This window comes from Leucoraja erinacea, chromosome 23, assembly GCF_028641065.1.
Source record: "Leucoraja erinacea ecotype New England chromosome 23, Leri_hhj_1, whole genome shotgun sequence".
NCBI classification, from domain to species: Eukaryota; Metazoa; Chordata; class Chondrichthyes; order Rajiformes; family Rajidae; genus Leucoraja; species Leucoraja erinaceus.
This window is the reverse complement of record NC_073399.1, coordinates 19,088,323-19,102,479: the sequence shown is the minus strand read 5'-3', so window position 1 is coordinate 19,102,479 and position 14,157 is coordinate 19,088,323. Positions and strand designations below refer to the sequence as shown.

Genomic DNA, 14,157 nt, shown 5'->3' with positions numbered 1-14,157 from the left:
GATGAGGGAATTGAATGTAACATCTCCAAGTTAGCGGATGACACGAAACTGGGGGGCAGTGTTAGCTGTGAGGAGGATGCTAGGAGGCTGCAATATGACTTGGATAGGTTGGGTGAGTGGGCAAATGCATGGCAGATGCAGTATAATATGGATAAATGTGAGGTTATCCACTTTGGTGGCAAAAACAGGAAAGTAGACTATTATCTGAATGGTGGCCGATTAGGAAAAGGGGAGATGCAACGAGACCTGGGTGTCATGGTACACCAGTCATTGAAAGTAGGCATGCAGGTGCAGCAGGCAGTGAAGAAAGCAAATGGAATGTTATCATTCATAGCAAAAGGATTTTAGTATAAGAGCAGGGAGGTTCTACTGCAGTTGTACAGGGTCTTGGTGAGACCACACCTGGAGTATTGCGTACAGTTTTGGTCTCCTAATCTGAGGAAAGACATTCTTGCCATAGAGGGAGTACAGAGAAGGTTCACCAGACTGATTCCTGGGATGGCATGACTTTCATATGAAGAAAGACTGGATGGACTCGGCATGTACACGCTAGAATTTAGAAGATTGAGGGGGATCTTATAGACTTACAAAATTCTTAAGGGGGTTGGACAGGCTAGATGCAGGAAGATAATTCCCGATGTTGGGGAAGTCCAGAACTAGGGGTCACAGTTTAAGGATAAGAGGGAAGTCTTTTAGGACCGAGATGAGAAAATCATTTTTTACACAGAGAGTGATGAATCTGTGGAATTCTCTGCCACAGAAGGTAGTTGAGGCCGGTCCATTGGCTATATTTAAGAGGGAGTTAGATGTGGCCCTTGTGGCTAAAGGGATCAGGGGGCATGGAGGTAAGGCAGGGATGGGATACTGAGTTGGATGATCAGCCATGATCATATTGAATGGCGGTGCAGGGCCGAAGGGCCGAATGGCCTACTCCTGCACCTATTTTCTATGTTTCTATAACTCTTTGTTCATATTCGACCTGTGCTTCTCGTACCACTGTGGCCTCCTTCCTCTCAGTGATACCAACCTGGAAGCAACATTCAGCTCCTTTTTGCCTCTAATTAAGTCTACTCCGCCATTCAATTGTGGCTGATCTATCTTTCCCTCTCAACTCCATTCTTGTGCCTTCTCCCCATAGCCACCCTTTACTAATCAAGAATCTGTCAATATATGTCTTGGCCTCCACAGCTGTCTGTGGCAATGAATTCCATAGTTTCATCACCCTCTGACTAAATAAATTCTTCCTCTTCTCCTTTCTAAAGCTTTGTCCTTTTATTCTGAGGCTATGGCCTCTGGTCTTGGACTCTTCCATTAGTGGAAACATCCTCTCTGCATCCACTCTTCCAGGCCTTTCACCATTGGACGTACTAAAAAGACCCAGGGAAATGTTTGGGTCCAAACACAAATATTTTGTTCAGCTTAGGTGCTGATGAGTGCTGGGCTCAGGAAAACAACTTTAAGTTTAACTTTAACTTTAACTTTAAGTCTGAAGAAGGGTTTCGGCCCAAAACGTTGCCTATTTCCTTCGCTCCATTGATGCTGCTGCACCCGCTGAGTTTCTCCAGCTTTTTTGTGTACCTTCGATTTTCCAGCATCTGCAGTTCCTTCTTAAAAACTTTAAGTTTATGTTGGGTTGATGCTGGGCTGGAGGAAGCCCTTGTACAGAGCCCGATGCAGATCCTTTACGTCAATTAATATGGTTCAAAGATCAATCTTACCGATTGGTGTAATTTTATTCTACAGATGGAGCTTCAAGCACCATGTGGGAAGATAGAACATACTCATTTGAGCAGTGCAGAGGTAAATCTGTGTGTGCGTATGTGTACGTGTGCGGTGTGTGCAAGTGCGACCATCTGTATCTTATTCAGTAAAGTGTATATGTGTGTACCGAAGGTAGACATTAAACAAAAGACAGAAGATTCTTCAGAGTCTGAAGAATGGTCACCCGAAACGTCACCTATTTCTTTACTCCAGAGATGCTGCCTGACCTGCTGAGTTACTCCAGCATTTTATATCTATATTCGGTATAAACCAGCATCTGCAGTTCCTTCCTACAGATTTTGTATATGTGTGTACGTTTGTTTTGTGTAAAATGCAAACTGTTGGACCCGCGTTATGCAACAAGCCCAGAGCACCGAGCAACCCATTCATTCCACTGCTTGAGAGGCTCCAGTGAGGCTTTAGTGCTGACAAGGCCTCAGTATGGAGGGTCATTTAAAATAATGACTTAACTGCCATTGAATGATGAAAGGGATAAAAACTATTCCAAACTAAAATGAAAAACACACATTAAAATTCCAAGCAATAATTTATAAAATTATAACAAAAAAAAAAAAAGAACAATTGAATTTTGCTCCTTCTACTAATGTAGAGGTCCAAGGGTCCCTTTCAGGAGCACAGGGTGGGTGAGAAATATTCTCCAGCTCGATATCGGGGTATCCCAGTGTGACGAAGCTGCACCACTGGATGGGGTGGGGTGATGGGTGGAGTGGCACCATCTTCGGCTGCCCTGGGCCTTGCAGGATCTGGATACAGCAGGGGGGACTACTGACCCAGCGGTGTTTGGTCATCAACAAGCTCCAACTGGCGACATCCCGCTCCATCCATAGAGTGGTCTTGGCAAGGTCTGCTTTCCATCTGCCCACTCATATAAAACCTCTTGGTGCTGGAACTTGAGGGTGAGGTAGAAGATCAATTGAATTGTGGACCAGGAATGAAGGGCAGAATGGACTCCTCCTGCTGCTATTCCCACATTCTATCTGAAGATCCAGAGGGCATCTGGGTTGGAAATTGGTCCAACTGTGGAGTGTGTTCTGTAACCTGCACCCAGTCATTTAACCAATTCATCATGGACATCCATGAACTCCTACGGATTTCCTGCATAATCAAAATGATGTCTTGTAATGTTTTAATGCATTTAGAAACATAGAAAATAGGTGCAGGAGGAGTCCATTCGGCCCTTCGAGCCAGCACTGCCATTCATTGTGATCATGGCTGATCATCCCCAATCAATAACCCGTGCTTGCCTTCTCCCCATAACCCTTAATTCCACTAGCCCCTAGAGCTCTATCTAACTCTCTTAAATCCATCCAGTGATTTGGCCACCACTGCCCTCTGTGGCAGGGAATTCCAAAAATTCACAACTGTCTGGGTGAAAAAAAAATTCTCACCTCAGTCTTAAATAGCCTCCCCTTTATTCTAAGACTGTGGCCCCTGGTTCTGGACACGCCCAACATTGGGAACATTTTTCCTGCATCTAGCTTGTCCAGTCCTTTTATAATTTTATATGTTTCTATAAGATTCCCCCTCATCCTTCTAAACTCTAGTGAATACAAGCCTAGTCTTTTCAATCTTTCCTCATATGACAGTCACGCCATCCCAGGGATCAAACTCGTGAACCTACGCTGCACTGCCTCAATCACAAGGATGTCCTTCCTCAAATTAGGAGATCAAAACTGTACACAGTACTCCATATGTGGTCTTACCAGAGCCCTATACAACTGCAGAAGAACCTCTTTACTCCTATACTGAATGCATTTCGTTGTCTCTGTACTGTACACTGACAATGACAATTAAAATTGAATCTGAATCTGAAATCCTCTTGTTATGAAGGCCAACATTCCATTAGCTTTCTTCACTGCCTGCTGTACCTGCACGCCAACTTTCAGTGACTGGTGTACAAGGACACCCAGGTCTCACTGCACCTCCCCCTTACCTAACTAAATTGAGATAATAATCTGCCCCCGTGATTTTGCCGCCAAAGTGGATAACCTCACATTTATCTATATTATACTACATCTGCCACGCATCTGCCCACTCACTCAACCTGTCTAGGTCACCCTGCAACCTCCTAACATCCTCTTCACAGTTCACACTGCCACCCAGCTTTGTGTCATTCGCAAACTTACTAGTGTTGCTCCTAATTCCCTCTTCCAAATCATTAGTATATATGGTAAACAGTTGAGGCCCCAACACCGATCCTTGCGGCACTCCACTCGCCACTGCCTGCCATTCTGAAAAGGACCCGTTTACTCCTACTCTTTGCTTCCTGTCTGCCAACCAATATTCTATCCATGTCAACACCCTTCCATGTGCTCTAATTTTAGTCACCAGTCTCCCGTGCGGGACCTTATCAAAGGCTTTATGAAAGTCTAGATACACTACATCCACTGGCTCCCCTTCATCCATTTTACTTGTCACATCCTCAAAAAATTCCAGAAGATTAGTCAAGCATGATATCCCTTTCATAAATCCAGGTTGACTTGAACTAATCCTTTTACTGCTATCCAAATGCCCCATTATTACCTCTTTAATAATTGACTCCAGCATATTTCCCACCAGCAATTCAGTGCAGGCAAGGGCAGGTAGGGGACTGGAAGGCAGCAGGTAGGGGGATGGAAGGAAGCTTGTTTGCCATATAGTCCCATATATCTTGCCTGACACTTCCTCTATACACACTGTAAACTGTGTATGCATTTTTCCAATAGCAAATCATACCATGGGGAATGGGTGCATGTGTTCATCCCATCAAACTTGATGGTGAAAGGCAAATGGCCAATCCATAAGGCAGACCACAGGATTACCACACATCGACCACACTGCCCACCAGGCAGACCACTGGCCAATCCACACTGCAATATTTCTGGGAAATAGTCTACATATAAAACACAAAGTGCTGAAGGAACTCAATGGGTCAGACACCATCAAACTGCCTGACCTGCTGAGTTACTCCAGCACTTTGTGTTTTGTTCAAGATTCCAGCATCTGCGGTTTCTTGTATTTTGATATTCTACAGATACACTTTTCTCATATGAAAAGTTGCAACTGTGAACTGTTTACTTAAAATACTTAGACCAAGTACATTTACCCACACTTCTACATTTTATCATCCAAATCTCTAAATGGTTTCGTATCAGATAGCTATTCTATTTTGAGCTACAATTTTTTACAATATGTCAAGGCTGGTGATGTTACAGATGACCCAGAGGTCAGCCCACAAAACTGCCTCCAGTGGCAGGAATACATCAGCTGCAGTCTGAGCGTGGAGCATCTCTGCAGTTTACTCAACTGGGCTGGAGCAACAGCTGGATGCTGATGTCTAATTTAATTTGGAGATGCAGCATGGGTATAGGCCCTTTGGCCCACTGAGTCCATGCCGACCATCGATGATCCATTCACACTAGTTTTATATGATCCCATTTTCTTATCCACCCTACATATTCGGGGCAATTTACAGAGGCCAGTTAACCTACAAACCCACATATCTTTGGGATGTGGGTGGAAACCAGTGCACCCAGAGGAAATCACATGGAGAACGTGCAAACTCCATACGGACTGCACTAGAGGTGAGGATCGAACCCTGGTCTCTTGCCGCTATGAGGAAGTAGTTCTACCAGCTGTGCCACCATGCCGCTATCAGTATAACTTTACTCCATTAAGGGCTGGGCAGGTGTCAACATTGTGACCAGAGTTAAGGCGTGAAACAAAAGTATTCTTCCATTGCTTAGTTCTATCGGTAGTAGTTCGAGGGTGAGACCACGGGGTTTCTGCACTCTCTGCCTGGGAGACTAACCAAGTGAGAAATCAGTGACCTGCACCGGCTGTGACGGTGACTTGAGTTGACCAGTCTGCTGCTGCTTCAGAATCAGGAGCTCTTTAATCATGCTGATGTCTCCGGATGGCGAGGTTACAACACTTCCTAATGCTGTTCCTCAGCTCATTTCAACACACAGTATAATTGAAACTCGGAATAAAGAGATGAGGAGATGTGTCAGAGGGTTACTCAGTTATAACAGGTGCCTGGGATATGTGGTGGACTGTGCGGTGGACCGACCAGTGGTCCTATGTGGTGGTCCGCCCAGTGGGCAGTGTTAGGGGTCTGTGCAATGGGCTGTGTGGTGGTCCATGCAGTGGTCTGGCCAGTGGTCTACCTGGTGGACAGTGTGGTAGATGTGGCAATCCCATGGTCTGCCTTGTGGATTGGCCATTTGCCTTTCACCATTAAGTTTGATGAGATGAACACATGCACCCATTCCCCATGGTACGATTTGCTATTGGAGAAATACAAACACAGTTTACAGTGTGTATAGAGGAAGTGTCAGACAAGATATATAGGACTATATGGCAAACAAGCTTCCTTCCATTCCCCCTAGCTGCTCCCTTCCAGTACCCTACCTGCCCTTGCCTGCACTGAATTGCTGGTGGGAAAGATGCTGGTGGGACAGATGGGTTTTAAGTCAATGGGAATAACTTCCAGTGGAGATACAGATGGTTGATGAGGGCCAGAACAGTTTGTTTTTAGCCTTCTATCTTTGCAGCTTGGGCTACTGAGACTTATATCCAGGCATAAGCTCACCTCACTCAGCACAGCTACCCAGCAAACTTGGCAACCTTTCCAATCTGGATTGTTGTCTTCTGGATTAGCCACAACCCAGTAGGAAGAAGGGAGATCCCAAAATATTAACTGGGTAATCCAGTGGAAAAATTATGTTATTTATTTCAAACAGTTAAACATGAATAATTTTTGTTAACCCAAAGGTACGTGGTGTTTGGCAGAAAGGCGTAGATCGTCGAATTCTAGACCAGTCCCATCTCTTCACAGGAGAGAAGAGATTTGAGGGATTATGTAGCAGACTTGCTTTCCAAAGTTCCTATTATTATTATTCAAGACGGTCACTGCCCGTTGCTTGTCTGGTCTGAATGTTACTTGCCATTCAGCAGCTAAAGCTTACAGTAAAATTACCAAAGCCACACACAAATGTGACCTTTGTGACAGAGACTGTCACTCCCGCATTGGTCTCTTCAGCAACAAGCGATGCTGCTCTAGCCAAGATTTGGAGCAAGCAGCCAACAACTGGGATGCATCATCCCTGGTCAGCCTACATAAGTGGTACATGGTCTCGGGAATTAAGGATTGGTCTCCAGAGCCATGGGTGTGAGGATTTGAGATTAAAAATAAGTGTTAAAACTTGTTCTAAAAATACTTTTGTTTGGTGGTTAATAAAGTATCTGATGTGGGGAAGATAAAGCTGGTTGACTAACAGTTGGGTCACAAGGAACATTGCACTTCATGTGGGAGGAGGCCACAACAGCTTTAGAGATACAGCGTGTAAACAGGCCCTTCGGCCCACCGAGTCCACGTCGACAAGCGATCCCCGTACACCAGCTGTATCCTACACACCAGGGACAAATTACAATTTAGAGAAGCCATTTGACCTAGAAACCTGCACGTCTTTGGAATGCAGGAGGAAATCAGAGCGCCCAGAGAAAACCCACATGATCACAGGGTGAGTTTGCAAACTCCAGACAGACAGAACCCATAGTCCAGTATTGAACCAGGGTCTTTGGCATTGTCAGGCAGCAACTCTACTGCTGCACCACTGTGCCGCCCAACAGGTTATCTTCAGAAACGTTGGTCGATAAACTATTTGTAGATTAGAGATCTAGGGTTTGTATGGGCACTGAATTAGATTTGCTGGTACAGGCAAACCCTCTAGATATTTGTCTGAATTGACACAATGGTAGAGCTGCTGTCGCTCAGCGATAACGACCGGGGTTCAATCCTGACCTTGGACGGACTTTACGCATTCTCCCTGAGCCTGCATGAGTTTGCTCTGGTTTACTCCCATTTCCAAAGGCATGCTGGTTGTAGGGTAAAAGACCAATGTAAATTTCCCTTGGTGTGAAGGTGAGTGATAGAATCTGGGGAGAGCAGGTGAGAAGGTGGAGATATATGGAAAATCTGTGGGGAATTGGATTATTTTGAGAACCAGCATAGACTCAATGGGCTGATGTCCCACTGCCTGTTGGTCAAAAGGTCCAAAATCTTGTAAGTGTGCACCACCAGTCTCTTCCTCTCTGTTATCAGGCTTCTGAATGGTCCTTACATAATCCGGGGTACTGTCTGATTCACCTTTATCCATTGTGAACACTGGACTCTGTTTATGGATCTGATGTGTTTCAATGCTGCACTCGGTATCCTCCTCGTTACTCTTCCTATTGTACTTGAACTTGACTCAATTGTATTTGTGTGTAGTATCTCTGATTTGTTTGGTAATAATGCAGTGACAACAATAAACCTAAACTTCCCTTTGCTCTCACTATTCCTCCTCTGCAACTGTAACGTGCTTCATTTCTAACCTTGCACGGTTCGGATGACTGGTCCTGGACCTGATACATTGACTCAGTTTCTCTCTCCACGGATGCTGCCTGACTGCCTTGTTGTCCTAGCACTCTCACTTTCAATTTCTAATTGTGCCGTTGCTTTCTTCTGTGCAGCTGAGACTGTTGTACGAGGAGGCCCTGTACACAGTTATCCACGGCAGCGGTAAACCAGATGCCTGCCACTGTGAAAACAAGTATGACCTGCTTCAGTATCTGCAGAGTGTGAGTAAACTGACTGAAACCTCTCTCCCACCAGAAAGTCATGAATGTTTCTCCAGGGAGTTTAATGGGTGAAATGAAAATGAATGTGCATTGATCGAGAGTCCAGAGAGCCTCTTGATATTCCACTGCCCAGTTCCGGTGTCTAGACATCCCAGACGTCACTCGCAGGATCTGGACAGCCCAGAATCCGTTTACATTTGTCTAAATATCCTACAGTTCAGCCACAGTGTTGAGATGTCCCACAGCCCACCCAGTCACAGTGGTCTCCGAGCCAAGTCAGTGTCTAGATGTCCCACTGCCCAGTCAGTGTTTGGATGTCCCAGAGCATCAAATAACCCATTTATAACGTTCTAACATCCCAGAGACCAGGCACAGCGTTGAGGTGTCCCGTGGCCCACCTATCACTGCTCTCAAGGGAGTTCGTAGATTAAGTATATGAAATGTCAGACTGGTTAATGCTATGTTTTATTGAATTACAGAGATTTTCAAACTCAGAATTAGTAAATTCATAATAATCATTGGGTGGGGTGCAGTTTAGGCTTCAAATGTTGCAAGGGTTGTGTTCATGTGCATCGTACCCAAGAAGAATGAGGAAACACAGAAGAATCATCACCGTCCCAAACAAAAGCAGAAATACTGAAATAACTCAATCAGTCAAGCAGCATTTGTCGAAAAATACACCACCTAAAATACACCACCTAAAATACACCACCTAACATCCCTGAGCTGAAACATTTCCCTTTCCTCAAATGATGCTTCACTGGTTGTGATCACTGGTCAGTTTTTCTTTCAGATTCCAGCATCTGCAGTTTTCTCTGCTTTTGTCCTGGCTCTTCAACTGTGAGTACAGACAGTTTGAACTTTATCCCACAACAATTCATCTCACCTTTCTGCATCCTCTCTCCAGGCTTTCCAAATAGACAAAGCGGAAAATGAGGTGATTCAAGAGCAAGTTCGAGACCTGAAGGTGAGCAGCCTTAAATGTTGTTGTCCCTGGGTAGGGTTATAGTTCCAAGCGTTTAACAGATGAACAACAATAACTTAAGTAAATTGAAAATTAACAACTTTCATTCCTGTAACACCTTTAGTGGCAAGGCATTATCAGATTGTTATCAGGAAAATACTTTGATGCTGAGCTTCACGAGGAGTGTGGATGGCCCAAGTCATAAGGAGTAGAATTAGGTCATTCGTCCCATCAAGTATACTCTGCCATTCAATCATGGCTAATCTATCACTCCCTCCTAACCCCATTCTCCTGCCTTCTCCCCGTACCTTCTGACACCTGTACTAACCAAGAACCTGTCTATCTCTGCCTTAAAAATATCCATTGACTTGGGCTCCACAGCTTTCTGTGGCAAAGAATTCCACAGATCCACTAAATCCACAGAATTCCACAGATCTGACTAAAGAAATTTCTCCTCATCATCTTCCTTAAATGCTCAAAGAAGTGGATGTTAATGGAGGAAGGAGTTCTGGCTACAAGGAGATTTCAGAGAGTATCGCAGAGTCATGCTAGCTGAAGGCACAGAGGCCAATAGTGCATCAATTAGCGAGATGCAGAGGACAGAATGTGAAGATTTTGGGGAGCGTTAGAGGGTCGGGGCTATGAAGGGCGAGACCTTGGAGAGAATTAATAAGAATTTTATAACTGTGGCCTGACTTAGCAGGGAAATGGGCTAGGTCGAACAATCCAGGGTGGTGAAGCAGCAGGATGTGGAGCCCTGAGATGCAGAGGGATCTGGGTGCGCAGGTGTGTGATGCACAGAGCCAGTATGGAGGAACAACAAGTAATCAGGAAAGTTGTCAACAGTGTTTAATCATCATATACACCGGGATTGGAACAATGAAATCCTTACTTGCTGCAGTGAACAATGAACATTGTTGATTGACTGGGTAATTGAATACAAACGTGAGAAGGTTATGCTTCAGTTATATGGGACACTGACCACCACTGGTCCTCCAGGTTGGAGCTTGAGCACAGGGCTAACAACCCTGTCTCGTAAAACAAATATGTTACGGAAACAGCAACTGAAGGAATCAACACTACTGAGTGGAGGACCTTCGTTGCTGCCCTACATGCCAGGAGGCAGAATAGGCAGAGTGATGATGATGATGACCACGCCTGGAGTACAGCATACAATATTGGTAATTTTTTTAAAGAAAGGATGTTGCTGTGTTCAAAGCAGTCCAGAGTAGGTTTACTAGATTGATTACTGGACCAGGCAGGCTGTCTCATGAGGATAGTTTGGACTTATCCACTTATGTCTTGAAGAATGAGAGGGGATTTAGACCAAAGACCATAAGAAATAGGAGCAGAATTAGGCCATTCGGCCCATCGAGTTTGCTCCACCATTCAGTCATGGGGGATTCATCATCTATTTTCCCCTCTTAGCCCCATTCTCCTGCCTTTTCCCCATAACATTTGATGCTATTACTAATCAAGGACCTATCCAACTCTGCTTTAAAAATACCCAATGACGAGGCCTCCACAGCAGTCCACGGCAATGTAGTCCACAGATTCACCACCCTCTGGCTAAATAAATTCCTCCTCATTAACTTGATTGAAAATATATAAAATATAAAAAATATATAAAATCTTGAGGTGTCGTGACATGGAGGATGTGGAGGAGTGAATTGTGGGATAATCAAGGACTAGCGGCAGCCATTTAAAAATAAAATGAAGTCACCCACTCAGGACAGAGATCAGATGATATTTTTTCTCTCATAGACTGTGATTCATAAACAGGGGCATAGAGCTCAAAGGCAGCATGTTATACTGAAGTAGAAACAAGGAACTGCAGTTGCAAGTGCTGGAGTAACTCAACAAGTCTGGCAACATCTCTGGATAAGGGATCAGTCTGAAGAAGGGTTTCGGCCCGAAACGTTGCCTATTTCCTTCGCTCCATAGATGCTGCTGCACCCGCTGAGTTTCTCCAGCTTTTTTGTGTAACATCTCTGGAGAACATGGATAGGTGGCGTTTTGGGCTGTGACCCTTTCTCAGACTGATTGTAATGGGGAGGGCGCCATATTGAACCTGCCTGCTCCACAGGGTAAGCCATAAATGGGGCACAGGATCCAATTTGGAAGGATGTGGAGGTTTTTGAGTGGTCCTAGTCAAAGTGCATTAGAATCGGTTCGAAGGATGGGGGATATCAGTTACAACCTTTACATCCATGTCATTTGGTCTGTTCTGCCCCTTATTTTTTGTGTTAAAATCCTCTGGATAGAAGTGTATTTGCATTGCCTGCCGATCTGTCCACGAGCTTCCCTCAGTTTACTACTGTCCTCAATGTTTACCGCACCTCTGGGTTTGGGTTCTGAAAACTCTGACCACACTCTTCCTTCCCTCTCTGTTCCCTTTAATAGTTCCCAAGTCTACCTTGGTGCCTGGACCTAATCTTACTCTCCCCTCCCTCTCTGTACCATAATCTCACTCTCCCTTCACTTCATTGACCAAAATCCCAATTTTTCCGTTACTCCTTGAATCCTAATCTCAGTCTCCTTCACTCCCTGGACCCTAATCGCACTCCCCACCACTCTCTGTATCCTAATCCCACTCTTCCCTCAGTCTCTCTGCACTCCCTGGGGTCTATTCCATAAAGTGTGAATGTTGTTTTCCAGGACATTTACGCTGATCTTCTCCTGTTCTCTGCATCTCTCCCACAGCCACCCTCCCCCTATCTGAAGCTGACAGTAAAGGAAGCCAAAGGGATTATTGGGAAGGATGCCACTGGTGAGTATTCTGTTCCAATAAGCGGTCAGAATTCCAGTAGAAGCTCCAGGCCGCTGTACCATGGGCGAGGAAGAGCTATTGGGCTGACGTGTTAGTGTTTAAACTAAACCAGGTCAAAAAGATCAGTGAGGAGTGTAGCAGGAGCCAAAGGATGTCTGTAAATGTAGTCCAGTAAGGGATACTGGTTATGTACTGGTGTGGCAGGCAGTGAGGGGAAATAGTGATCATCAACTTAATGAAGCTGCTTGGATTGACTGGGGAGCAACAGACATTCACTGGGGAGATCTGCAAAGTGGTTGATTTTAGTAGGAGGAGTGAAGAAATAAAGTTGAACGTCCCATTCCATATGAGGAGCAGGAACAGAGGGATCAGGCTGATTTGTGCTCAGATCTCTGACAGTGCCGGGCAAGTTGAGAAAGTGATCTGGCAGAACAGCTAGGATGCTGGGGCTTATAAATGGAGAATAGCAATTGTGAGGAACTAGAAATAGAAGCTATCACAAAAACATTGGAGACAGAAGGAACTGCAAATACTGGAATCTTGAGGAAAACACAAAGTGCTGGAGTAACTCCGCATGTCAGGCTGCATCTGTGGAGGGAATGTTTAAGTGACATTTTGGGTCAGAACAAACCATTGAGATAGTGGGAAAAAATCAGTGTGCACCTGATGGGGCACAGGGAAACTGGGAAGAGAGGGGGAGAATGGGAGGGGGATTGTTACCTTGGTTGTAAGTGATATGGGCAGGATGGCATTGTCCAAAAACTAAAACCGCCCTCCCTTATCTAATACCAACACCGTGTGGTGAAGGATCGACATACAGGGAGAGGAAAGCTGAGGGGATATTCATTGGAACCTCAACCACAGGGAGACTGATGTGGGAGACAGTGGCAAGTGTGAAGTCCTAATGACGCCTGACAAAGTAGCAATGTTACAAAATTTTGAGATTTAAAAAATCAAAATTGCAATTTATCCCATGTTATTCCCTTTAACAATAAACTTAACACTGTGGCTTCATTGTCATCATCTCAAGTAATCTTTCCGCTGATGGGTTAGCATGCAACAGAAGCTTTTCATCTTGTACCCCTATTGACGTGACAATGGACTAAACTAAACTAAACTAAAGATATTTCATATTCATCAGTGACCCTTTCTTACGAGGTAAAAATTGTCCAGCTAGTACTGGTTTCAGTTACATAGATTGCAACCATTCTGCCACAAATATAAAATAATCTTACTTGGAGGACCTGAAATTAAAGCATATAATTAGTTAGTTACCCAATTGTAGCTAATTTCAAACTTCAATTACTAGATCTAAACATCTATCCATTTCTTAATAAATGATTAACATTTTTAAATAGCCTAAAAATACTGCGGGATATCAAGAGCCCAAAATGAACTATTCGCTATAGAAAACTTTATATACAGGGTTCTTAAGAAGCCCCTTTTAATGTAAAAATAAGGTACATACCTTTAATTGTTTGCTTTATAAAACCAGGGGGCTGCGAGAGGTCCGGGTTGAAGAGGCATCCCTCACTATAATTCAGAATACAAGGCCAGAGGCAGACCCTGAACCCCATTTGGAATGGGGTCTTTCTGCGATTTTCGATGATACCACTTTACTAGGCTCACTCTGTTTTCGCTTGCAACAGCAGCTCAAAAATCACGCTCCCTCTCCTGTCTCTCTGTAAACAGCACCAAAAGGAATTACACGGACTTCTGGGGGCATTTTCTCATCGACGATTCGGGTATTTTGATTTTGTAACATACCTAGACAAAGGGGGAGAATTCTCATTACCAGGCAGAATTAATATCAACAATGTTAAAATTGCCTGTTATTCATGTTATTCCCTTTATCATGTAACTGTACACTGTGGCTCGATTGTAATCATGTGTTGTCTTTCCGCTGACGGGTTAGCATGCAACAGAAGCTTTTCACTGTACCTCAGTACACGTGACAATAAACTAAACAAAACTAAACTAAAGGTATTTCATAATCATCAGGTGACCCTTTCTTACGAGGTATTGTCCAGCTAGTACT

General features: G+C 44.3%; 1 protein-coding gene across 1 annotated transcript in view; it reads left to right on the top strand.

Moving 5' to 3' along the window:
• unc13d (unc-13 homolog D (C. elegans)) overlaps positions 1–14,157 on the top strand; it is an 81,945-nt gene that overhangs the window by 12,883 nt on the left and 54,905 nt on the right. Inside the window, exons 2-5 of the mRNA XM_055654016.1 lie at positions 1,744–1,800; positions 8,278–8,385; positions 9,293–9,352; positions 12,053–12,119. Coding sequence (XP_055509991.1) covers positions 1,744–1,800; positions 8,278–8,385; positions 9,293–9,352; positions 12,053–12,119 — 292 coding nt within the window. The remainder of the gene's footprint in view (positions 1–1,743; positions 1,801–8,277; positions 8,386–9,292; positions 9,353–12,052; positions 12,120–14,157) is intronic.